Source organism: Salvelinus namaycush, chromosome 4 (assembly GCF_016432855.1).
Source record: "Salvelinus namaycush isolate Seneca chromosome 4, SaNama_1.0, whole genome shotgun sequence".
Taxonomy (NCBI): Eukaryota; Metazoa; Chordata; class Actinopteri; order Salmoniformes; family Salmonidae; genus Salvelinus; species Salvelinus namaycush.
The window spans coordinates 62,890,827-62,918,597 of record NC_052310.1 but is presented as its reverse complement, the minus strand read 5'-3'; the positions used below and the strand labels follow the sequence as shown (position 1 = coordinate 62,918,597).

The window sequence follows — 27,771 nt, the reverse complement described above, 5'->3', positions numbered from 1 at the left end:
GCACTGAGTTTGAAGGTAGGCCTTGAAATACATCCACAGGTACACCTCCAATTGACTCAAATTATGTAATTTAGCTTATCAGAAGCTTCTAAAGCCAGTACATCATTTTCTGGAATTTTCCAAGCTGTTTAAAGGCACAGTCAACTTAGTGTATGTAAACTTCTGACCCACTGGAATTGTGATACAGTGAATTATAAGTGAAATAATCTGTCTGTAAACAATTGTTGGAAAAATGACTTGTGTCATGCACAAAGTAGATGTCCTAACCGACTTGCCAAAACTATAGTTTGTCAACAAGAAATTTGTGGAGTGGTTGAAAAATCTGTTTTAATGACTCCAACCTAAGTGTATGTAAACTTCTGACTTCAACTGTAGTGTTTTCTCGCTGAAGAGTGACATTAAATTATATTTTTATCTATCACAACCTATGCGGCGTCATAAAATGTTTTTGCTATGGTCAGTGGGTAGGCTATTATATTATTTCTGTAACAGAGTGTGTTGTGCTTCAATGGTTTAATTTGCTTAAAGAGATTGACGGGATCCTAAGCACTTTTGTAACATATTGTACGAATTGGAATTCATAAAATACCATACGAATTGCTACTCTGAAAACGGGTTGTGTTTTCGCTATATCCTTTTGACAACAGCCATCCCACTGGGAACACACTGAATAAACGTTTCCACGTCATTTCAATGAAATTACTTTGAACCAACGTGAAATAGATGTTGAATTGACGTCTGCGCAGTGGGATCTGTCTAATTCAACCATGATCTATTGCTCCGGAAGGTATATAAAACACTTTGCTAGAAAACCAAAGATCAGACAAAACACCTTAGAATCAATATAAGCCTGCACATGGGTATCAGAAAAGTTGGTCAACACAATGTTCTAGAGAGCCCAGAGAGGGACAACATTACACTTGTTGCAACAAAGTCGTATTGACTGAGGCTGACAGGAAAAGGCCTATCACAGCGGAGAGGTTATTTGTTTTTTAAACCAACACTATAACCAGATAGATCTAGTTTGAACTGGTCATTGGGTTCAAAGTTCACCTGAGGCGGTGGCGTTGGGGGCTGTATGTGAGGAAGGTTAGTGGACTAGACTACGTTGCAATAGCATTAAATAACTTAAATAACAATAAATAACTCTCTTTTACCGATAATCTGAAATGTAGATGACAGAAGAAAATCAATACAGTATTGCAGTTACAGTAGCCTATATGTTCCTCTGCTCGTCTGTCCACCTCTCTCCCATCAGACTGTCATGTTGCTTGTATCGTGTTGTTTAAGATTTCAAAACAGGCAGCTCACATGTCTACTGTGTGCGCTATAAAGAATACTTACAGTGCCTTCAGAAAGTTTTCACACCCCTTGACTTTTTCCACATTTTGTTGTGTTACAGCCTGAATTTAAAATAATACATTTTGTGTCACTGGACTACACACTACACCCCATAATGTCAATGTGGAATGATATGTTTTTAGAAATCTTTACAAATTAATTAAATATGAAAAGCTGAAATGTCTTCAGACAATAATTATTCAACTCCTTTGTTATGGCAAGCCTAAATAAGTTTAGGAGTAAAACTGTGCTTAACAAGCTACAAAGTAAGTTGCATGGACGCACTCTGTGTGCAATAATAGTGTTTAACATGATTTTTGAACGACCTCTATGTCTATACCCCACTCATCTACACACAATACCCCATATTGACAGTGAAAACATGTTTTTCTAAATTTTTGCAAATGTATTGAAAATGAAAAACAGAAGTATCTAATTTAACTTTTTATAGTCAATACAAGTTAGAATTGCATACACTGCTGTTACTGGTTATTATATATCCTGTTGCCTAGTCACTTTATCCTTACCTACAGTATATGTACATACAGTGCATTCGGAAAGTATTCAGACCCCTTTACTTTTTCTACATTTTGTTAGGTTACAGCCTTATTCTAAAATAGATTTTTTTATCCTCATCAACTACACACAATACCCCATAATGACAAAGCAAAAACTGTTTATTAGACATTTTTGCAAAAAACAAACCCTGAAAAATCACATTTGCATAATTATTCAGACCCTTTACTCAGTACTTTGTTGAAGCACCTTTGGCATCGACTACATCCTTGAGTCTCCTTGGGTAAGACGCTACAAGCTTGGCACACCTGTATTTGGGGAGTTTCTCCCATTCTTCTCTGTAGATCCTCTCAAACTCTGTCAGGTTGGATGGGGAGCGTTGATGCACAGCTATTTTCAGGTCTCTCCAAAGATATTCGATGTCCTGGCTCTGACTGGGCCACACGAAGACATTCAGAGACGTGTCCCAAAGCCACTCCTGCATTGTGGCTGTGTGCTTAGGGTTGTTGTCCTGTTGGAAGGTGAACCTTCGCACCAGTCTGAGGTCCTGAGTGCTCTGGAGCAGGTTTTCCTCAATGATATCTCTGTACTTTGCTCCGTTCATCTTTCCTCGATTCTGACTAGTCTCCTAGTCACTGTCGCTGAAAAACGTCCCCAAGGCATGATGCTTCCACCACCATGCTTCACAGTAGGGGTGGTGCCATATTTCCTCCAGATGTGACGCTTAGCATTCAGGACGAAGAGTTCAATCTTGGTTTCATCAGACCAGAGAATCTTGTTTCTCATGGTCTGTCAGCCCTTTAGATGCCTTTTGGCAAACTCCAAGCGGATTGTCATGTGCCTTTTACAGAGGAGTGGCTTCCTTCCAACCACTCTACCATAAAGACCTGATTGGTGGAGTGCTGCAGAGATGGTTGCCCTTCTGGAAGATTCTCCCATCTCCACAGAGGAACTCTGGAGCTCTGTCAGAGTGACCATCGGGTTCTTGGTTACCTCAATAACCTAAAACACAAAGCCAAATCTACGCTGGTGTTGCTTACCAAGAACACACTGAATGTTCCTGAATGTCCGAGTTACAGTTTTGACTTAAATCTACTTGAAAATGATCAACAACCAATTTGACAGATCTTGAATTATTTTTGAACGAATAATCGGCAAATGTTGCACAATCCAGGTGTGGAAAGCTCTTCGAGACTTAGAAAGACTCACAGCTGTAATCGCTGCCAAAAGTGCTTCTACAAAGTATTGACTCAGGGGTGTGAATACTTATGTAAATTAGATATTTCTGTATTTAAATGTAAATGTTTTGCAAAACAATTCTAAAAACATGTTTCTAGTTTGTTATTATGGGTTATTGTGTGTAGATGGGTGAGGGAATAAAAAAAAGAATGCATTTTGAATTCAGCCTGAATTCAAAATGTGTAATCAGGTGTATGAATACTTTCTGAAGGCACATTAATTTAATAATCAACATTGTTATTTCACTTCCATGAGCCTAACTTTGATGCGATTCATGTCACAGGGTCAAACTAAAGGTGTCTTTCTTGTCAGTTAGTCTACAGTACATACATAAGTACAAATGGTGCTGGCCAATAAAGCGAGAGTTGTAAGCAGTTTAGTTCTAAGAATTCAGAATTATCAAGCTTTATTTTTTTATATCGTTCCCAGTCTAAAATACATTAGGACCCAAGTCCATGGGTAAATTGATTTAGGAGGGAATGACCGAGTCGTCGGTCCAGCGACCTGTTGACCCTATCAAGTACTTAGCCCAATGGATTCTGAAATATAAAGAGAGTTAACCCCCGATGAGAACTTGGAGAAGAGAGTAGCCCTTTCCTGCAGTCAAATGATCTAGTGGCCTCATGGGTGGAATGTTATTAAATGTTTTCGTAATTTCATAATTAACAAAAAAATATAAAAATAAACAGCCGAACATCCAATGTTTCTATGTCAAACGGTTTTGTTATATTTCATTTTTCTGTGATGTATAAAAAGTGTAATATTGGGATGCAAACTCCAAATGGTATACATTTCAACTCTATCTGACATAGTACAGGTGTCGTCTTTTTAGCCATGTGTGTGAGGTGTATACTTTTGTTTCAAACTTGATTTGTTTAAGACTGGCAAAGTGCTTCTTGAGTGGCGCAGTGGTCTAAGGCACTGCATCACAGTGCTAGTTGTGCCACTAGAGATTCTGGGTTCGAGTCCAGGATCTGTCGCAGCCGGCCGTGACTGGGAGACCCATGGGGTGGCGCACAATTGGCCCTGTGTTGTCCAGGTTAGGGGAGGGTTTGGCCGGCAGAGATGTCCATGTCCCATCGTGCACTAGCGACTCCTGTGGCGGGCCGGGTGCAGTGCACACTGACATGGTCGCCAGGTGCACGGTGTTTCCTCCAGCACATTGGTGCGGCTGGCTTCCGGGTTAAGTGGGCAGTGCGGCTTGGTTGGGTTGTGTTTTGGAGGACACACGGCTCTCAACGTTCGCCTCTCCCGAGTCCGTACGGGAGTGGCAGCGATGAGACAAGACTGTAACTACCAATTGGATACCACGAAAACGGGGTAAAATAAAAATTATAATAAAAATAAAAAAGACTACCAAGAAACACTCTGTGTGACCCTGATTTAGCCCACTGCAATAAAAGGTTAAGTTATTTTGCTAACAAGCTAGCTAATGGTAATGTTAGCTGTTGTGATGTATTAACATGGGCTGTTGATATGGCTATTGTAAGCTAGGGTGTATTCATTAGTTGGATTCCGTTGCAAAACGTTTTGTCTGTTGCAAAACGTTTTGTCTGTTGCAAAACATTTTGCAACGGAAACCGTTTACCGTTTACTCTAGTAACCAAAACGGAAGCAAATAGATCAAACAGAACCAAACGAGGAGGGACCTAGATGAATTTGTCCAATAGTAACTCTTGTTTTCGTTGCAAGTAAACGGTTTCCGTAGACAAATGTTTTGCAATGGAATCAGACTAATGAATACACCCTTAGCTTGCTAACTTCCAACAAGCTTACCTGTGAAGGCTTTCCTATCATAAGCATAAAATAGTTTTGTTTTACACTGTAATTGTACATTTGCTTGTAAAAGCTATTGCAGCTTCTGTGTTTGACTAGGAGTCTAGCCAGATAATGTTAAAGAATAAACACTTTTTCATCCATTGCCTCTGGAGTTATGCTTCGTTCATAAGTAAGTGGGAAGGTGGTGTTTCCCAAATACGACTGGAAAAAATCTACTTGAACGCTGCTCCAACTCGTAATTACTAGTGGGAAACTCGTCGACTTCTCCCAGATGCTGACTTCTGACGTCACCTACTAAGGAAATGACCTTGATAACAACATTTTTGGCAGTTAAATGTAACAAGAAAACATTATTTATAAAAAGCAATCTATTATTAATATGGTTTTTGAACACTATAAATTTGTTTTACGAGCATGATAGCTGTACTTTATGTTTATGGTTGACGCAGCTTGTTGGCCATTAGCCAATAACCTTTTCTCAAAGAGTTCAAAGCACGTGAATGCATCCAACTAGTATTTACAACTTCACATCTGGTAATGACCCACTTTCCCACTTGGTTATGAACCTAGCATTATAGTACTGCGTTCACACTTATTATAAACATTGGCTAGTCAGACCACTATTACTGTTCCAGCTGGCTTATAGTTGTTGTTGCTTAGGTAGTGTAAAGCATAGCACAGCCTGCCCTAAAGTACCTCATTGTTCTACCAAATAAAATATACAAATATTTATTGACAGAAAGATGCATCAATCTCAGATAAAGAATCAGAGCGAGCGAAACAGCACCCCTCTGTCTCAGTAAGTGTAGTAGACCATGTATCTGATGCTGTCTGGTCAAAAAGAGCATGACCTGTAATACTATTTCTGTCCAGACAGCATCAGATACATGGGCTACATGTAGTATGACAGAGGGGTGCTGTTTCGTTCGCTCGGATGCTTTCTCTGGTGAGAAGCGTGAGTGCTCACTCTCGACAACATCTGTCCAGAATAAGCCCAATGTGTTTCTACGGGCTTAATATGCAGACCTAAGCATCAGTGAATCCAAAACCACCCCCTACCAACTCGCTCGGGAGGCCCTCCGTTGTCACATATTGCTGACGAAACTCAGAGGGTGACTTCCAAAGAGTGGCGACAAAACTGACATGTGCGCGACTATGGGGCAAAACAGACAGGGTTGGCTTAGGTCAAGGGGGGGCAAAGTATCCGGCCCAACGGGCACTTCAATTTGGCTCGGGAGACATTTTTTAAATGTATTAAATATTATTGTATTTGAGTTGCGCTCAGTCTTCATAGCCACTTCATTGCTTGATGACTTTTGATGTGAAAAATGAATGCTGCGAAAATGAGAAAAGTGGACTCTGAATGTCGTGTGTTTAAAGAAGAATGGACAGCAAAATAGTTTTTTACTAATATTGGACATAAAGCGGTATGTCTGATATGCCAAGAAAGTGTTGCCATTTTTAAGAAATATAATCTAAATCGTAATTTTTTAAGCAAGCATGCTAACTACGCTAGCTGCCTGTCCTCTCAGGAAAAGGCCAGGAGGCCTCAGAACTCTGACATCAGAGACACTGCTAAACTTGTAATTTTTGTCAGAGAAATTAAGGAGAACTTTGAAATAACAAAGGAACTTCTTGCGATGGAATCAATGATGGAAACAACCAGGGGCTCTGATTTATATGACAGTGTCTCTGCCTGCTTGGAAAAAATGAATCTATCGTGGAGCAAACTGACAAACGTCACAACAGATGGATCACCAAATCTAACCGGTAAAAACATTGGCCTGCTAAAAAGATTACAAGACAAAGTAAAAGAAGAAAGCCATAACTCGGAGGAATTGATATTTCTTCACTGTATTATTTATCAGGAAGCCCTGTGTAAAAGTGTGTTAAAGTTGGAAAAAGTTTCAATGTGGTTGTAAAACTTCTCAACTTTTTGTGGGCAAGGGGGCTTAACCATCGTCAGTTCATTCAGCTTCTCAATGACACAGAGGCAGAGCACCAGGACTTGTACAATTCAAACGTCGCTGGCTAAGCCTGGGGAAAGTATTTCGCTGTGTGGGAACTGAGAGGGGAGATAGGTATGTTCCTTGATACGGTTGGTAAAGCTGACGACTTCTCCGAATTGAAAGACAATGACTGGCTGGGCGACTTTGCTTGGGTGTGGACATATTGGGGCATCTGAACGATCTAAATGTGAAACTGCAGGAAAATTGTGTTTTTGTGCTTGAACTGTATTCCAACATTGAAGCCTTCAATGCCAAACTTATGTTGTTGTCCAGACAAATGAGCAGCCGGTCTCTCGCTCATTTTCCGACATTGGCCGCACTGAACACGCCCATATCGCAGTGAGACATACAGTAGCACTTTGATCGACTTGCATGCTGAGTTTTCCCGCCGCTTCTCATACTTCACCAAGATTGAGACTGAACTGGAGCTTGTATCATGCCCCCTGTCTTTCGACACTGAGAAAGCACCAACAGACACACAATTGGAGCTCATCGACCTCCAATGTGACAGTGCTTTGAAGGAGAAGTACAAAACAGCAACAATAGACCAGTTCTATGGCCCACTGAATGAAACAAAGATTCCAAACATTAAAAAGCACACCAAAAGGATGCTTGTTTTATTCGGGTCCACATATGTGTGTGAACAAACGTTCTCAGTCATGAATTACAACAAATCCCATCACAGGTCAAATTTAACAAATTACCACTTGTCAGCTGTTCTGAGAATCTCTATATCAAAATCAAATCAAATCAAACTTTATTTGTCACATGCGCCAAATACAACAAGTGTAGATCTTACTGTGAAATGCTTACTTACAAGCCCTTAAGTTCAAGAAGACAAGAAGAGTTAAGAAAATATTTACCAAATAAATGAAAGTAAAAAATTATACAAAGTAACATAATAACATAACAATAGAGGCTATAACAAGGCTATATACAGGGGTTACAGGGGGGGGGGGGGGGGTCAATGTAATAGTCCAGTGGCCATTTGATTAATTGTTCAGCAGTCTTATGGCTTGGGGGTAGAAGCTGATAAGGAGCCTTTTGGTTCTAGACTTGGCGCTCCGGAACGGCTTGGCGTGTGGTAGCAGAGTAAACTGGAGTCTCTGACAATTATATTGGCTGTCCTCTGACACCACATATTATATAGGTCCTGGATTGCAGGAAGCTTGGCCCCAGTGATGTACTGGGCCGTACGCACTACCCTCTGTAGCGCCTTACGGTCAGATGCCGAGCAGTTGCCATACCAGGCGGTGATGCAACTGGACAGGATGCTCTCGATGGTGCAGCTGTATAACTTTTTGAGGATTTGGGGACCCATGCCAAATCTTTTCAGTCTTCTGAGGGGGAAAAAGTTTTGTCGTGCTCTTTTCACGACTATTTTGGTGTGTTTGGACCATGATAGAGCGTTGGTGATGTGGACACCATAGAACTTGAAACTCTTGACCCGCTCCACTACAGCCCCATCGATGTTAATGGGGGCCTGTTCGGCCCGCATTTTCCTCTAGTCCACGATCAGCTCCTTTGTCTTGCTCACATTGAGGGAGAGGTTGTTGTCCTGGCACCACACTGCCAGTTCTCTGACTTCCTCCCTATCGGCTGTCTCATCGTTGTCGGTGATAAGGGCTACCACTTTTGTGTCGTCAGCAAACTTAATTATGTTGTTGGAGTCATGTTTGGTAATCATTTAGGCAGGTTACCTTCGCTTCCTTGGGTACAGAGACTATGGTGGTCTGCAGTGAAGACACTTGCCAGTTGGTCTATGCATACTTTGAGTACAAGTCCTGGTAATCCATCTGGCCCCGCTGCTTGCTCACATCGGCTACCGAGAGCGTTATCACACAGTCATCCAGAACAGCTGGTGCTCTCATGTATGCTTCAGTGTTGCTTGCCTTGAAGCGAGCATAAAAGGCATTAAGGTCGTTTGGTAGGCTCGCGTCACTGGGTAGCTCGCGTCTGGGTTTCCCTTTGTAGTCCGTAATAGTTTTCAAGCCCTGCCACATCCGACGAGCATCAGAGCCGGTGTAGTAGGATTCAATCTTAATCCTGTATTGACGCTTTGCTTGTTTGATGGTTCGTCTGAGGGCATAGCGGGATTTCTTATAAGCGTCCGGATTAGTGTCCCGCTCCTTGAAAGCGGCAGCTCTAGCCTTTAGCTCGATGCCGATGTTGCCTGTAATCCATGGCTTCTGGTTGGGATAATGTATGTATGTACGGTCCCTGTGGGAACGACGTCATCGATGCACTTATTGATGAAGCCGATGACTGAGGTGGTGTACTCGTCAATGCCATTGGATGAATCCCGGAACATATTCCAGTCTGGGCTAGCAAAACAGTCCTGTAGCGTATCATCTGTGTCATCTGACCACTTCCGTATTGAGCGAGTCACTGGTACTTCCTGCTTGAGTTTTTGCTTGTAAGCAGGAATCAGGAGGATAGAATTATGGTCAGATTTGTCAAATGGAGGGCTGGGGAGAGCTTTGTATGCATCTTTGTGTGTGGAGTAAAGGTGGTCTAGAGTTATTTTTCCTCTGGTTGCACATGTGACATGCTGGTAAAAATTTGGTAAAACTGATTTAAGTTTGCTTGCATTAAAGTCCCCGGCCACTAGGAGCGCCGCTTCTGGGTGAGCATTTTCTTGTTTGCTTATGGCTTTATAGAGTTGGTTGAGTGCGGTCTTAGTGCCAGCATCGGTCTGTGGTGGTAAATAGACGGCTACGAATAATATAGATGAGAACTCTCTTGGTAGATAGTGTGGTCTACAGATTATCATAAGGTACTCTACCTCATGCGAGTAATACCTTGAGACTTCTTTAATATTAGACATCGCGCACCAGCTGTTACTGATAAAAAGACACACACCCCCACCCTCTGCTGGTGCATTGAAAATCCCTCCAGCTCTATATTATCCGTGTCATCGTTCAGCCACGACTCCGTGAAACATAAGATATTACAGTTCTTAATGTCCCGTTGGTAGGATAATCGTAATTGTAGGTCATCAATTTTATTTTCCAATGATTGCATGTTAGCAAGTAAAATTGATCGCAGTGGGAGTTTACTTGCTCGCCTACGGATTCTCAAAAGGCAGCCTGATCTGCTTCCTCTTTTTCTCTGTCTTTACTTCACGCAAATGACAGGGATCTGGGCCCGTTCCCGGGAGAGCAGTATATCTTTCTCGTCGGACTCGTTAAAGGAAAAAGCTTCTTCCAGTTTGTGGTGGGTAATCCCAGTTCCAGAAGTTATTTTCGGTCATAAGAGATGGTAGCAGCAACATTATGTACAAAATAAGTAAAAAAACAAGTTACAAACAATGCAAAAAAACAAACAAAATAGCACAACTGGTTACGGCATGTAAAATGTCAGCCATGCTCTTCGGGCGCCTTCTTAACAGACACTTAGTGTCTAATATATTATAGACCCATCAAAGATGACACCAGACGTTGATGTCCTTGTCAGGAGAGGTGACCAGACCCATTGTTCACATTAAGACACAAATAACCATGACTGTGGTAGGCAAGGATTCTGATTTTTCATGGTGATGGTTATACAGTGAGAATTATCCAGCAATTTGTCCCCATACCTGCCAAAAAAAAAGACTTTCTTCATGACAAGGGTATCTGGATTCTGCCCCTTGCGAATGGCAGCCACAGCACTGGACTGCAGTGTCTCCATGGTAACCAAGCCACTAGAACATGATTTAACTTTTCTCGCTGCCTCTGCACGGCAGACACACTAAACAGCTCATATTCTAGCAATCTCTGCCTCCTTTACAGGAAATTCAAGAAGCTCATGTGCATGCTTCCCACCACAATTGCGACAGTCAAGCGAACCCATCTAGAAACCCATCAACCTCGGGACACACTCCTGACTTGATTGATGCAATTAATGTTCCACTTTTAAATAGTAAAACAAGCATTCAAATGAACAAATCCCTCCTGTCGTTTTACAAGATATAAACCTCAGTAACAGTTAAACATTTAATTTGGGAGGTATTTAATCTGTTACAAGTCTTGAAATCAGACATAAACAAATGCACATGGCAATATGATTACACCTTTCCATTCATGTGTATGAAATTGCACAAACTCCAAACATATCACAGTGCATGTGGGGATAGCACTTGCTGGCTCAGTCGAAGTGTCTGTCTGAGGGTCTAATTATCCCCTACAACCCTAAAGCTCACCTCTGGACCTTGAAGCCAGTTCCACTGCATTTTCTATATGCTCCTCTCTAATCAGGGACTGATGTAGACCTGGGACACGAGGTGGGTGCAATCAAGTATCAGGTGGAACAGAAAACCAGCAGGCTCCGGACCTCGTAGGGTAAGAGTTGAATACTCCTGCCTTACACCCTCGGTAATTGTGCAAATGGCGGGGGGTGCATGTGAACACGCAAATGGAGTGGCGAGGGGAAGGGGGTGATTCAACCCTTGTCACTTGCCTTCATTTATCCTGTTCAATATAAATAAATATAAATATACAATGCATTTGGAAATTATTCAGACCCTTCCATTTTTCCAAATTTTGTTCCGTTACAGCCTTATTCTAAAATTGATTAAATTAATCGTTTTCCTCATTCATCTACACACAATACACCATAATGACAAAGCAAAAAAAGTTTTCTTTGTGTATTTACTGTAAGTATTCAGACCCTTTGATATGAGACTCGAAATTGAGCTCAGATGCATCCTGTTTCCATTGATCATCCTTGAGATGTTTCTACAACTTGATTGGAGTCAACCTGCGGTAAATTAAATTGATTTGACATGATTTGGAAAGGCACACAACTGTCTATATAAGGTCTCAGAGTTGTCTGTAGCATTGAAGGTCCCCAAGAACACAGTGGCCTCCATCATTCTTAAATGGAAGAAGCTTGGAACCACCAAGACTCTTCCTAGAGCTGGCCGTCCGGCCAAACTCAGCAATCGGGGGAGAAGGGCCTTGGTCAGGGAGGTGACCAAGAACAAGATGGTCACTCTGACAAAGCTCCATAGTTCCTCTGTGGAGAATGGAGAACCTTCCAGAAGGACAACCATCTCTGCAGCACTCCAACAATCAGGCCTTTATGGTATAGTGGCCAGACGGAAGCCACTCCTCAGTAAAAGGCACATGACAGCCTGATTCTCTGGTCTGATGAAACCAAGATTGAACTCAGGCCTGAACGCCAAGCGTCACGCCTGGAGGAAACCTGGCACCATCCTTACAGTGAAGCATGGCGGTGGCAGCATCATGCTGTTCGGATGTTTTTCAGCGGCAGGGACTGGGAGATGAACGGAGCAAAGTACAGAAAGATCCTTGCCGATAACCTGCTCCAAAGTGCACAGGACCTCAGACTGGGGCGAAGGTTCACCTTCCAACAGGACAATAACCCTAAGCACACAGCCAAGACAATGCAGGAGGGGCTTTGGGACAAGTCTCTGAATGTCTTTGAGTGGCCCAACCAGAGCCCAGACTTGAACCTGATCGAACAGATCCAGAGAGACCTGACAATAGCTGTGCAGCGGTGCTCCCTGTCCAACCTGACAGAGATTGAATGGATCTGCAGAGAAGAATGGGCGAAACTCCACAAATACAGGTGTGTCAAGCTTGTAGCGTTATACCCAAGGAGACTCGAGGCTGTAATCTCTGAATGAGCTTCAACAAAGTACAGAGTACAGGGTCTGAGTATTTATGTAAATGTGATATTTCATTTTTTTTATTCGCAGAAATGTCTAAAAACCTATTTTTGCTTTTCATTATGTGGTATTGTGTGCAGATTGATGAGATAATAAAACAATTTAAGCAATTTTAGAATATGGCTGTAACGTAACAAAATGTGGAAAAAGTCAAGGGTTATGAATATTTTCTGAATCCACTGTAAATATACACTACTGGTCAAAAGTTTTAGAACACTTACTCATTCAAGGGTTTTTCTGTATTTTTACTATTTTCTACAATGTAGAATAATAGTGAAGACATCAAAACTATGAAATAACACATATGGAATCATGTAGTAACCAAAAAAGTGTTAAACAAATCAAAAATATATTTTGTATTTGAGATTCTTCAAATAGCCACTGTTTGCCTTGATGACAGCTTTGCACACACTTGGCATTCTCTCAACCAGCTTCATGAGGTAGTCACCTGGAATGCATTTCAATTAACAGGTGTGACTTCTTAAAAGTTAATTTGTGGAATTTCTTTCCTTCTTAATGTGTTTGAGCCAATCAGTTGTGTTGTGACAAGGTAGTGGGGTATACAGAGGATAGCCCTATTTGGTAAAAGACCAAGTCCATATTATGGCAAGAACAGCTCAAACAAGCAAATAGAAACGACACTCCATCATTAATTTAACACATGAAGGTCAGTCAATACGGAAAATCTCAAGAAATGTGAACGTTTCATCAAGTGCAGTCGCAAAAACCTTCAAGAGCTGTGATGACTGGATCTCATGAGGACCGCCACAGGAATGGAAGACCCAGAGTTACCTCTGCTGCAGAGGATAAGTTCATTAGAGTTACCAGTCTCAGAAATTGCAGCACAAATAAATGCTTCACAGAGTTCAAGTAACAGACACATCTCAACTTCAACTGTTCAGAAGAGACTGTGTGAATCAGGCCTTCATGGTCGAATTGCTGCAAAGAAACCACTACTAAAGGACACCAATAAGAAGAAGAGACTTGCTTGGGCCAAGAAACACGAGCAATGGACATTAGACAAGTGGAAATGTGTCCTTTGGTCTGGAGTCCAAATTGGAGTCCAAATTCAAGTCTGTTGGAAAAGCATTCCAAGTGAAGCTGGTTTAGAGATTGCCAAGAGTGTGCAAAGCTGTCATCAAGGCAAAGGGTGGCTATTTGAAGAATCTCAAATATAAAATATATTTTGATTTGTTTAACATTTTTTTTGGTTACTAGATGATTCCATGTGTTATTTCATAGCTTTTATGTCTTCACTATTTTTCTACAATGTAGAAAATAGTAAAAATAAAGAAAAACGCCACCTAGCAATTTTATGAAGTTGGCTTTAGCTAGCCCAGATCGGTTTCCAATCTTCCAACCTAATAACTAGCTAACAAGAAGCCATTTCAATCAAGTTACAGTAGCTAGCTTGTCTAACTATTTTAGCTGGCATACCTGCTGGCAAGGTTGGTAGACTTTAGAAAAGCAAGCGATAACTAAATGTACTGAATAAGACTCACATTCCTTTCAATCGTTTACCCAGATTTTAGCAGAGATGCAGAGAAGCATATTTAGTTTCTTTAAAAAAATGACAGTCAGCTCAAGAGGTATGCTTAGATAGGCAGAAAATACACTTTTCTTTTTAACATAAATCTTAACTTAATGATTATGGCTCTAGATTTTATTGCAAAATTCTCTAACTTATGGACGGTGGACCTAGCCCCCCCCCCCCCCCCCCCCCCCCCCCCTTGGACCACCCCCCAGCCATCCTCAAGTAATTTGTGACCCCGCTGATTTTTGGGGTGCATGATGCCCCTGCCTGCCTTCCTGCTTTCCTGCCTTTGGAACAACGACTCCCATTGTTGGGGCAGAGACATGATCATCTTGTCATTATATACAGATCTCTCGTTACAGCCATTCACAAATTGGAATGGAAAGTTGGCAGGTGAACAGTGCACTGTTCAGATGCTGTCTTCCCCTAAAGTAAATTGATGTTTTGACAAAATTATATAATTACTCCTGTCCACTGGCATACCGGACACCCCCACAGCCCCATGCGCCCATCATCAATGTTTATTTTTTGTATATATAAATAATTTTGACAGTAATCTTCTAAAAAATCATTCATAAACCTTTTTTAATTTCCATATGTACTAGGAAGCTAGGTGTTTGTTTCTTTGGCTTCAAGAATGTGACTGATCAAAGTGCCTCAGGCCCCACAAAAATAAATAATTGAACTAATTGAACTGCTTAGGCTATTTGATGTGTATTTATTTATATATTTTTTTATGAATAGCAGATAAATAGCAGCTAAATACTGTCGGCCTATAGCTATAGATAGTAGGCTATACTGCATAATGAAACAATTCATAGTAAACTAGTGTTTTGAGGGTGGACTGACTGTATTATTTGGCATTAACAGACTGGTTTTAAGAACAACAGCTTTATATCCAAGCTGGGCAAGAGCAAGGACTGCTCATGCCATGAGGGTTCAGGTAGGTTATACAGGAACGTTTTATATTCAAAAAAATCTATTGGTTTCTGATAAGTATACTGTTGTTTCAAACATTTATTTTACAATCTGCATTGTTTGAATTTCCAACTTTAAAGTTGCACTATTCAAAAATCGCTCTGCCATTTCCTGGTTGCTAAAACTCTAATAGTTCGCCTAATTTCAGTTTATGTGACCAAATAAGCTAGTATAGTGTAGAAAATCATTCTACCATCTAAACCGCTGTGAAATATATTTTCCATAACCAAAAATATTGTCAAAACTGAAAGTAAAAGACAGAAAACAAAACTTAAAAACGAGAAGAAATAGCGCACATAGAATAGTTCTACCACTTCTTAGACTTGCTTTCAAGTAGAATGATAGATCTATAAATAACATTTCTATGTGAATTTGATCAGGTCACCCAAAAGGTTACATATTGCCACTTTAATTACTGAACAAGTAACTAAATTGCAGCCTTCCCACACAGTACAGCTTCGTGAAATGTTAAGCTTAACATTAGAAAATTATGACCAAGTAAAACATTTATGCATTAGCAATAAACATTTATCCATTAGCTAATGCAAAGCTATAGGCTACATGCCCTGGCACCACAGAAAACCTATCATCCATTTGATAGGCAGCCTCATAGACATGTCACAGTTTCAGCACCATGGACTGCGATCCCTAGTCTATAGGCTACTTTGTGAGTGGCTGTCTGGATGACACATTCAGTTTTTACTTTAGGGAGTGGGGGAGGGGCAAAAACCGACCTAGTGGGGGTCCAGAGAAACTGTGTTAAAAACCTCTTGAGAATATAGGGGGTGCTGTTTCGACTTAGTGAAAATTGGTCTCCAAATTAAACTGCCTCGTACTCAATTCTTGCTCGTACAATATGCATATTATTATTACTATTGGATAGAAAACAATCTCTAGTTTCTAAAACCGTTTGAATTATGTCTGTGGGTGAACCAGAACTCTTTCTGCAGCGAAATCCATGACAGGAACTGCGAAGGTCTGAAAATGAGGCTCTGTTCTCAGATCAGTTTAAAGCTCTGTATGTATCCTATGGGTCGACATGAACTGCACCCGCCTTCCCCTGGATGTCAGTAACCAATGAGAAGTGGAATGGAGTTTCTACGTAGTTCTCAGAGTTTATAAAAGGCCAAGGAACGAGGGGAGCTCTCTTTTCGACGTTCGTCATTGCGCAAAGCAGGACCTCAGGATGGCATTTTGAAACGCTCAGTTATCGACCTTAGATATATCCGTCTGTAATTTAATTCGATATAGGTGTTAGAAACATCATAACGAAGTTATTTTAAACCGAGTTATATCAGTTTATGCGAGTATATTGCTATTTTCGGAATTTCCTTAGTATTGCGTTTGGAGGATTTGGGCATGTTGTGGCCACATAGCTATTCTTAGCTGCTAATTCCGAAGTTGAAGACGACGTTTTACAACCAAGCAACGATTATTTTGGACAAGGGACCACTTGCACAAGATTCTGATGGAAGCTCGTCCAAAAGTAAGAGCTATTTATGATGTTATTCCGTATTTATGTGGAAAAATGTAAACGGATTTGTCCGCCATTATTGCGGCACTAGTCTGGCTGTAACGCACACTGTATGTCTAGTAACGTTAATTTTAAAAATCTAACTCAGTGGTTGCATTAATAACTAATGCATCTTTCATTTGATGTCCAACCTGTATTTTTTAGTCAAGTTTACGATTATTTATTGATTAGATTAGGTGCCTTTCCAAGATGGCGCCGGCCAGAATGCATGACCTGTTGCCACTGATCACATTGTATAACCACGATTTGTGCTGCTAAGTATGCACATTTTCGAACAAAACCTATATGGATTGTGTAATATGATGTTACAGGACTGTCATCTGAAGAATTCTGAGAAGGTTAGTGAAAAATTAATTTATTTTGGTGGTGAATACGTTATCGCTATGTTTGGCTGGAATCAATGCTGTTGTCTGGTTTGCTATTGTGGTAAGCTAATATAACGATATATTGTGTTTTCGCTGTAAAACACTTAGAAAATCTGAAATATTGTCTTGATTCACAAGATCTGTGTCTTTCAATTGCTGTACGCTGTGTATTTTTAAGAAATGTTTTATGATGAGTAATTAGCTAATACACGATGGTCTCTGTAGTTATTCTAGTCATTTTAGTGAGAGTTGTGATGGGGGCTGCAATTGTAAACTATGATTTATACCTGAAATATGCAAATTTTTCTAACAAAACCTATGCTATACAATAAATATGTTATCAGACTGTCATCTGATGAGGTTGTTTCTTGGTTAGTGGCTATTTATATCTTTATTTGGTCGAATTTGTGATAGCTACTGATGCAGTAAGAAAATGGTGGAGTATGGGAGTGGTGTCTTTTGCTAACGTGGTTAGCTAATAGATTTACATATTTTGTCTTCCCTGTAAAACATTTTAAAAATCAGAAATGATGGCTTTATTCACAAGATGTGTATCTTTCATTTGGTGTCTTGGACTTGTGATTTCATGAACATTTTATTATATGATATCCCTGTGGCTTTAGGCTAGGCTATGCTAGTCAGCTTTTGTGATGGGGGGGATCCCGGATCCGGGTTTGGGAGGTGTTAGAGGTTTAAGCCAATGCTCCTGTCTAAATAGAACCATTCAAAATACTTCACCAGAGAGCATGACTTAGCCTCAGAGGATCATTAGCTTTTTTTTTGTTGTTGCTGTGGATTGTTTTAAATCACGCCTATTTGGGAAACCCGCAATTTGGGCAGCGAGTGTGTGTCACGTCCTGACCTTAGAGATCCTTATTTATTCTCTATGTTTGGTTAGGTCAGGGTGTGACTCGGGTGGGAGATTCTATGTTTTCTATTTCTTTGTTGTTTTTGCCATGTGTGGTTCCCAATCAGAAGCAGCTGTCTATCGTTGTCTCTGGTTGGGGAATATATATAAGTTTTGATTTTCCGTTTGGGTTGTGTGGGGAGTTATTTTCTGTTTAGCTGTTTTGTTGCCTGACAGAACTGTGCGCTTTCGTTTTTTCTACTTTGTTATTTTGTTGCGGTGTTCAGTTTATTAAAAATCATGAACGCCTACCACGCTGCACCTTGGTCTCCTTCTTCATCCGACGACACACGTTACAGTGTGGCAATAGGCCTAACTGATTATTGAGTTGCAGATGTCAGTGAAAAGCATCTAAAATATGTGTGAAGACAATGTGTCTTGGGTAAAATTTAAAACATTGAGACAAGAAGAAGGGGAGGAGTGTGTGGCTAAGATATGGCGAGCCTCTCTCCAGAACGCATGCTCTCCAGAATGGCTCAGCTGTCTCCAGACAATTCTTGCAGATTCATTGTTTCATTGTGTGAATTGTTTGCCCTTTGATTGTTTATTTTTTATAAATTCCCCATTACATACTGTATGTCACCAGTAGGTCTCGTAAATGTACCGTTAATCCCAGACATTTGGTTACATACATTTCTGTGAATGCATTTATTAATTAGGCTACAGTCACAACCTGCTACACTTGTGTGAAACAAGTTTTAGTTTATTTCATAACCATCATTAATGAGTTTTGTCTTTTTTTATGTCTTTTGTTTGGAGTGTCTTGTGAGCAATGAGCATGTGTCTGGTTTCTCTGTCCTGATAATTTTGAGGGAGCGTGCGTGCCTGAGCACGCATAGAAGTACCTGGCCTTCTGCCACAAAGTGCCCATTTGGGGATGTCTAAATTTCTTATTGATTGTCTTAACTCACCACATCCACCATGAGTTCCTCAGTAATATTTTCTTCACCTCACACAGTAAGTCAACAAAGTATGTTTTTTAAACATTCATTGAGAATGATAGCCTAATAGTTCCTCACAGTATTTGAAAAATCTTTACAACACTCTCCCGGCCTCGATAATCACCAAGCCTCAGTATGAAAAAGCTAAATATCATGATCTGATGATCCCATACAGTATATCCAGGGAATTATTTTTTAGCACTGTGCTATGCTTTACACACCACCTACGTAGCATAAAATAGGCTATAAGCCAGCTGGAAAAGTAGGCTAGTAATTGTCTGACTAGAAAGAAATCAGCCAAGACCTCCAGACCTTATTGTAGACCTCCACAAGTCTGATTCATCCTTGGGAGCAATTTCCAAACGCCTGAAGGTACCACGTTCATCTGTACAAACAATAGTACGCAAGTATAAACACCATGGGCCCACGCAGCCATCATACCGCTCAGGAAGGAGACGCGTTCTGTCTCCTAGAGATGAACGAACTTTGGTGCGAAAAGTGCAACTCAATCCCAGAACAACAGCAAAGGACCTTGTGAAGATGCTGGAGGAAACGGGTACAAAAGTATCTATATCCACAGTAAAACGAGTAATATATCGACATAACCTGAAAGGCCGCTCAGCAAGGATGAAGCCACTGCTCCAAAACCGTCATAAAATAGCCAGACTACGGTTTGCAACTGCACATGGGGACAAAGATCGTACTTTTTGGAGAAGTGTCCTCTGGTCTGATGAAACAAAAACTGAAGAACTGTTTGGCCGTAATGACCATCGTTATGTTTGGAGGAAAAAGGGGGAGGCTTGTAAGCCGAAGAACACCATCCCAACCATGAAGCAGCATCATGTTGTGGGAGCGCTTTGCTGCAGGAGGGACTGGTGCACTTCACAAAATAGATGGCATCATGAGGTAGGAAAATTATGTGGATATATTGAAGAAACATCTCAAGACATCAGTCAGGAAGTTAAAGCTTGGTCGCAAATGGGTCTTCTAAATGGACAATGACCCCAAGCATACTTCCAAAGTTGTGGCAAAATGGCTTAAGGGCAACAAAGTCAAGGTATTGGAGTGGCCATCACAAAGCCCTGACCTCAATCCCATAGAAAATATGTGTGGGCAGAACTGAAAAAGCGTGGCGAGCAAGAAGGGCTACAAACATGACTCAGTTACACCTGTTCTGTCAGGAGGAATGGGCCAAAATTCACCTAACTTATTGTGGGAAGCTTGTGGATAGCTACCCGAAACGTTTGACCCAAGTTAAACAATTTAAAGTCAATGCTACCAAATACTAATTGCATGTATGTAAACTTCTGACCCACTTGGAATGTGATGAAAGAAATAAAAGCTGAAATAAATCATTCTCTCTACTATTATTCTGACATTTCACATTCTTAAAATAAAGTGGTGATCCTAACTGATGTAAGACAGGGAATTTTTACTTGGATTACATTTCAGGAATTGTGAAAAACGGAGTTTAAATGTATTTGGCTCAGGTGTATGTAAACTTCCGACTTCAACTTTAGATGTTCTTTACCATTCGGCCATCAGATTTGCCATCAATGCTCCTTATAGGACACATCACTGCACTCTATTCTCCTCTGTAAACTTGTCATCTCTGTATACCCGTCGCAAGACCCACTGGTTGATGCCTATTTATAAAACGCTCTTAGGCCTCACTCCCCCCTATCTGGGACACCTACTGCAGCCCTCATCCTCCACATACAACTCCCATTCTGACAGTCACATTCTGTTAAAGGTCTTCAAAGCACACACATCCCTGGGTCGCTCCTCTTTTCAGTTCGCTGCAGCTGGCGACTGGAACGAGCTGCAACAAACACTCAAACTGGACACTTATCTCCCTCTCTTCATTCAAAGACTCAATCATGGATACTCTTACTGACAGTTGTGGATGCTTCGTGTGATGTATTGTTGTATCTACCTTCTTGCCCTTTGTGCTGTTGTCTGTGCCCAATAGTGTTTGTACCATGTTTTGTGCTGCTACCATGTTGTGTTGCTACCATGTTGTTGTCATGTTGTTTTGCTACCATGCTGTGTTGTCATGTGTAGCTGCCATGCTATGTTGTTGTCTTAGGTCTCTCTTTATGTAGTGTTGTGGTGTCTCTCTTGTTGTGATGTATCTTTTTTTTTCTCCCAGCCCCTGTCCCCGCAGGAGGCCTTTTGCCTTTTGGTAGGCTGTCATTGTAAATAAGAATTTGTTTTTAACTGACTTGCCTAGTAAAATAAAGTTTAAATAAAATAAAGATAAAAACAGTTATGACCTAAAGTTTTTTAGGGGGGTGCCTATGTCATACACAACATACAGCACATATAAGGGTAACCCAAATCTTAATGGAAATGTCCAGCACCCCCTGGGAACTCCTGTGACTTGACCCCTGACCTCAGATCTTTTTAAAAAGTCTGTAGAGCAGGGGTGTTAAACTCATTCCATGGAGGGCCTAGTTCCTGCAGGTTTTTGGTTTGTCCTTTCAATTAAGCCGTAGACTACCAAGTGAAGGGAGTTCTTTGATAAATGAAGGTCACTAATTAGTAATCAAGTACAAGGGAGGAGCGAAAAACCCGTAGACACTCGGCCCTCTGTGGAATGAGTTTGAGATGTGCTGTAGAGCCAGTCGCAGAGGTTAAGACCCTTCTTAAGCCCCTCCTGTTCCGGCGGTCAGAGGGGGTCAGTACAGCCACAGTACAGTACAGTAGAGTAGTAGTATTATCTAATATATATTACTGAAATAGTGGGGTCAATACAGTAGTAGTATTGTCTTATATCATATTAGTACAATAGTAGTTATAGTGGGCCACCTGTGCTGTGCGTAGGATATATACAGTATACAGTACATTTGATGCCTCAATATCGTCACACCCTTTTCAGGAAGAAGATGTTTGAATATTCTAAATAAAGGCAGACCTATTTATTAAATTTTGACCTTCTTGACAACCAGCCATGCAGCAATTCAACACCACTATCATGCCAGTCTCTATCCAAAAGCATAACAAACAGAGTATAGCCTAATTCCATAAAATAGAATATAGTTAACAGTGTCATTTCAGATCCCTAAATAAAAGCAGTGAAGAATTAGCCTGGTCCTAGAGCTGTTTGTGCTGTCTTGTCATTTGGTGTGACAATAACCATAGGAATTGGCAAAACAGCACAAATAGATTTGGGACCAGGTTAGTGAGGAATGGGATGAGTGAACAAAATGATAGCATCCTGATGGGCATTTAAGCTAATGTTGGCGGTGAAGCAGAAATCTCCATTCATTCATGGAAATGTTTGAGTAAATGTCCATTACTTTAGACTCTGGGTCCTATTCACTAGGCGCGCAGCGTATGTTAACGTGCCGAAACGTGGAGGTACCATCTGGAAACACTGGGAACAGTCAAACACTCATTTTTGTTTTACGTTGCTCAACATTTTAAAACGTTTTCCTTTGCATGCCCTTATGAATACGACCCTGTAGTACCCCGTAACAGGGGCTCATCGTGAGCTGTGTTCCACCACAGTGTGTGAGTAAGGTCATACTGAACAGGGCTGGTACAGTGATGTGATTGGACTGGGGTTGGTTAAAGGGCTTAGTGCTTAGGGGTTGAAAACACACCAGACCAGGGGATTGAATCCTCCTCACGATAGTAGCAGGGAGACAGATATTGGTGAGTATTTTTTTTTCACACTTACTCTATGCTATAGCTTCAACTAAATTTGATTGATAATGTATTTAATGGATATTTGATCAATGGAATATACATATTGATTGGGTTTTCATTGATGAAGGAGGAAGGCTAGCTTTTGCTGGATACATTTTAGTTGATGTTGAATTTCCTTTATCTAGGCTACAAGTCACAAACATATTGATTAATTAAAGGGGAATATTTTTTTTACAGTAGGTTGATTGTTGAACTCTCAGCATCTACTGACCTGCATTATCTTATGTCAGATAGGGCGTCAATTCCACCTGCACTGATTGGTTGAGGGACGAGCGTCGCGTAGGAGTGATGCGATCTGACTTAAGACAATGACTGATCTGTAGATAGATTGCTCAAGAAGTGTGATTTAAGGAATTTATTTTTTTAGTAGCATATTCCGTTTTTTATAAAACAAGATAACACTCTTGTATGCTGTTTTCCATTCCCGTCTTTGATAATCTCTTTTCAGTGTCACACTGAATGACTGTGCTTCATAGTAACACGATTTAGCGTTACAATTAATGTCGTTCAAAGTCAGCGATATAATAATATAGCCCTGTTTTCAGAGCGCTACTGCAGTAAGCTTTGATTATCAGCTCTGAAGGTCTGGGCTGTAGCTGGCATTGCTCACTGCTCAGAAACAACTAACTGATCGGGTCCAGCAATTACATAACAAAACACCACAACAAAGCAGGGTCCATGGGATGTTTGTAGCAGATACACACACACACACACGCATGCATGCAAAACTACACACACCTACACGCACACACACACACACACACACACACACACACACACACACACACACACACACACACACACACACACACACACACACACACACACACACACACACACACACACACACACACACACACACACACACACACACACACTGTATGTATTATGCATGAGTGGACAATATATTTCAGGGATGAATAGGCTACTTTATTCTATTTTACTCCACATATTCCTATCCCATTCACATCCTGTCTTGAGCCATATTTTTACCCCCAGAGTGGTGTGAAGTGTCTGAGTGGGCCATGGTGACTGCTAACCAGGCGCTGAAGGCAGTAGGCCTGTTCATAGCTTATCTACTGAAGTCCATCACAGACCTGTTCCTCACCAAGCCTTTGTGGGCCAGCCTGAAGGTTCTGGAGGACACTGACCTAAGGGCCACCGGAGGAAGTAAGAATAGAGTCCAGAACACTGAACATTTTATATCCAAATTAATAGGTAAAATAGTTAGTAAGCCAGATATGTTTGTTTTAGATTACAGATCTCCTGTTAGCGTTTGACCTCTTCATAGATTTGGAGAAGTAGGCTATATTTAACCCTTCTCTGTCTCTTTCAGTTCATGAGACATATAAGGCCAAAGCTCTGTGGGAGAAGACTGGGGCTGTCACGCCCTGGCCTTAGTATTCTTTGTTTTCTTTATTATTTTAGTTAGGTCAGGGTGTGACATGGGAAGTTTGTGTGTTTTGTCTAGTTTAGGGTGTGTGTATTGTTTAGGGGGTGTTGTATAGTGTATGGGGTTGTGTTCAGGAGAGTTCTAGGAAAGTCTATGGTTGCCTGGTTTGGTTCTCAATCAGAGACAGATGTCATTAATTGTCTCTGATTGGGAGCCATATTTAAGGCAGCCATAGGCTTTAGGTGATTGTGGGAGATTGTCTATGTTGAACGTAAGTAGCTTGTGTGTGCACTTTCGTTTGTAGCTTCACGGTTGTTTGTTGTTTTGTATAGTTTGTATAAGTGTTTCGTTTCGTGTTCATCTTCGTCGTAAAATAAAAGAAGATGTATTCATATCACGCTGCGCCTTGGTCCATTCATTCACCTCAAGACGACCGTGACAGAATCTCCCACCACACATGGATCAAGCAGCGTGAGCGGAACCAACAACAGCGGCAAAGTAACCAGGACTCGTGGACATGGGAGGATGTATTGGACGGCAAGGGTTGCTACACATGGGAGGAGATCCGAGCTGGAAGAGATCGCCTTCCATGGGAACAGCTGGAGGCGATTAGGAGAGCAGAGGCAACCGGAGAGAGGAACCGAAGTTATGAGGGTACGCGACTAGCAAGGAAGCCTGTGAGTAAACCCCAAAAATTTCTTGGGGGGGGGCTAAGAGGTAGTGGGCCGAGGGCAGGTAGGAGACCTGCGCCCACTTCCCAGGCTAACCGTGGAGAGCGGGAGTACGGGCAGACACCGTGTTACGCAGTAGAGCGCACGGTGTCAACTGTACGTGTGCATAGCCCGGTGCGGGTTATTCCACCTCCCTGCACTGGCAGGGCTAGATTGAGTATTGAGCCGGATGTCATGAAGCCGGCCCTACATATCTGGCCACCAGTGCGTCTCCTCGGGCCGGTTTACATGGCACCAGCCTTACGCATGGTGTCCCCGGTTCGCCTACATAGCCCGGTGCGGGTTATTCCACCTCCCCGCACTGGTCGGGCGACGGGGAGCATTCAACCAGGTAAGGTTGGGCAGGCTCAATGCTCAAGGGAGCCAGTACGCCTGCACGGTCCGGTATTTCCGGCGCCACCTCCCCGCTCCAGGCCAGTACCACCAGTGCCTACACCACGCACCAGGCTTCCAGTGCGTCTCCAGAGCCCTGTTCCTCCTCCACGCACTCTCCCTATGGTGCGTGTCTCCAGTCCAGTACCACCAGTTCCGGCACCACGCACTAAGCCTCCTGTGCGTCTCCAGAGCCCTGTACGCACTGTTCCTTCTCCCCGTACTCGCCCTAATGTGCGTGCCCTCAGCCCGGTACCACCAGTGCCGGTACCACGCACCAGGCCTATAGTACGCCTTGAGAGTCCAGTGTGCCCTGTTGTTGTTCCCCGCACTAGCCTGAAGGTGCATGTCCTTAGCCCGGTACCTCCAGTTCCGGCACCACGCACCAGGCCTACAGTGCGTCTCAGCCGGCCTGAACTGCCCGTCTGCCCTACGCCGTCTGAACTGTCCGTCTGCCAAGTGCCGCATGAGCTGCCCGTCTGTATTGAGCCTTCAAAGCCGCCCGTCTGCCATGAGCCTGCAAAGCCGCCCGTCTGCCATGAGCCTACAGAGCCGTCCGCCAGACAGGAGCCGCTAGAGCCGTCCGCCAGACAGGAGCCGCTAGAGCCGTCCGCCAGACAGGAGCCGCTAGAGCCTTCCGCCAGACAGGAGCCGCTAGAGCCTTCCGCCAGACAGGAGCCGCTAGAGCCTTCCGCCAGACAGGAGCCGCTAGAGCCTTCCGTCAGACCGGATCAGCCAGAGCCTTCCGCTAGACCGGATCCGCCAGAGCCAGCCAGCCAGGATCCGCCAGAGACAGCCAGCCAGGATCCGCCAGAGCCAGCCAGCCAGGATCCGCCAGAGCCAGCCAGCCAGGATCCGCCAGAGCCAGCCAGCCAGGATCCGCCAGCCAGCCAGGGTCAGCCAGCCAGTCCGGTGTTGTCCCTCAGTCCGGAGCTGCCGTCCCTCAGTCCGGAGCTGCCCCTTATCCTGGTGCTGCCCCTTATCCTGGTGCTGCCCCTTATCCTGGTGCTGCCCCTTAGTCCGGTGCTGCCCCTTAGTCCGGTGCTGCCCCTTAGTCCGGTGCTGCCCCTTAGTCCGGTGCTGCCCCTTAGTCCGGTGCTGCCACTTAGTCCGGTGCTGCCCCTTAATCCAGTGGGGTTAATTTGGAGGGTGGCCATTTGGAGGAGGATACGAAAGCGGGTAGTGACTATGGTGGGGTGGGGACCACGACCAGCGCCAGAGCCGCCACCGTGGACAGACGCCCACCCAGACCCTCCCCTAGACTTTATGCTGGTGCGTCCGGAGTTCGCACCTTGAGGGGGGGGTTATGTCACGCCCTGGCCTTAGTATTCTTTGTTTTCTTTATTATTTTAGTTAGGTCAGGGTGTGACATGGGAAGTTTGTGTGTTTTGTCTAGTTTAGGGTGTGTGTATTGTTTAGGGGGTGTTGTATAGTGTATGGGGTTGTGTTCAGGAGAGTTCTAGGAAAGTCTATGGTTGCCTGGTTTGGTTCTCAATCAGAGACAGATGTCATTAATTGTCTCTGATTGGGAGCCATATTTAAGGCAGCCATAGGCTTTAGGTGATTGTGGGAGATTGTCTATGTTGAACGTAAGTAGCTTGTGTGTGCACTTTCGTTTGTAGCTTCACGGTTGTTTGTTGTTTTGTATAGTTTGTATAAGTGTTTCGTTTCGTGTTCATCTTCGTTGTAAAATAAAAGAAGATGTATTCATATCACGCTGCGCCTTGGTCCATTCATTCACCTCAAGACGACCGTGACCGGGGCAGTGATCATGGTGGTACGACGCCCTGGATGCTTGTTGTGCAGAGAGGTGAGCGCTGTGGTTGTGGCGTCTCCTCTAGACTAGCTTGTCTATTTTATACTTTCACACTCCTGACAGCAGCCAGACTCGAGTACTGATGTTTGTCCATGCCTCTCTCGCTCTCTTTCTCTGTCTGTCTCTCTGTCGCTTTGTCTCTTTGTCTCTCTCTCTCTCTCTTTCTCTCTAGGAGGCCATTGAGCTGTCCTCTCTGAAGCCCCAGCTAGAGGAGTTGGGGATCCCCCTCTTAGCCGTGTTCAAAGAGAACAATGGCCAAGAGCTGGACGCCTTCAAGACATTTTTTACTGGGGAAGTCTATGTAGACCAAAAGGTCAGTGATTAACTCATGAATTTACAAAGTTAACATTCACATGAGACGATAAAGTACACAGTTCCTTGTAAAATACATGTTTCCATCGTTTGTTCAGTCACACTGCACACCTTTGTACAATATATGATATAACATTTATTTCACGACATCTTTTCAAATATACATCCAACTGTAGATGTCAGCAAAGTACAGTATCCTACCAATGTCACTGTATCCCTCCATCTAATAACCAAACCTGTTTTTCCTCAGAGAGCGTTATACGGTCCTGTGGAGCATTATATATTCCTGTCTGCGTTGCTGCGTATCGGGGTGTGGAGAAGCCTGTGGAGGGCCAATAGGAAGGGCTGCACAGGAAATATAATCAAAGGAGAAGGTCTTTTACTGGGGGGAGTGTTCGTCATTGGGCCCGAAGATCAGGTAGGGCTATACTGCTTGAACTGGGCACTCTATCCAAGCAATAACAAACAAAAGTGGAGATATAGTTGGAACTGATTAGAAATAGCAAGAATCGATCTGCAAATATGTGACCTATTTCATATGTATTGGATGTTAGGAAGTGCGGTACTAAAATAATTTGCAGCAGGTCTGTATAGTTACGTGAGCATATACAGGTAA

General features: G+C 42.6%; 1 protein-coding gene across 4 annotated transcripts in view; it reads left to right on the top strand.

The window, feature by feature from the left end:
- The first annotated feature begins 747 nt into the window (after nucleotides 1-747).
- Nucleotides 748-27,771, top strand: part of LOC120046707 (peroxiredoxin-like 2A) — a 31,823-nt gene continuing 4,799 nt past the window's right edge. The window contains exons 1-6 of one of the 4 annotated variants that reach the window (XM_038992141.1): nucleotides 748-1,089; nucleotides 23,531-23,701; nucleotides 23,868-23,913; nucleotides 26,779-26,837; nucleotides 27,016-27,156; nucleotides 27,406-27,573. In XM_038992141.1, the coding sequence (XP_038848069.1) occupies nucleotides 23,871-23,913; nucleotides 26,779-26,837; nucleotides 27,016-27,156; nucleotides 27,406-27,573 (411 nt within the window). In that variant the 5' untranslated portion in view covers nucleotides 748-1,089; nucleotides 23,531-23,701; nucleotides 23,868-23,870. Of the gene's footprint in view, nucleotides 1,090-10,525; nucleotides 11,207-23,356; nucleotides 23,702-23,867; nucleotides 23,914-26,689; nucleotides 26,838-27,015; nucleotides 27,157-27,405; nucleotides 27,574-27,771 lie in introns of those variants that run through there. The other 3 variants (XM_038992142.1, XM_038992140.1, XM_038992143.1) reach the window with 3 other exon arrangements.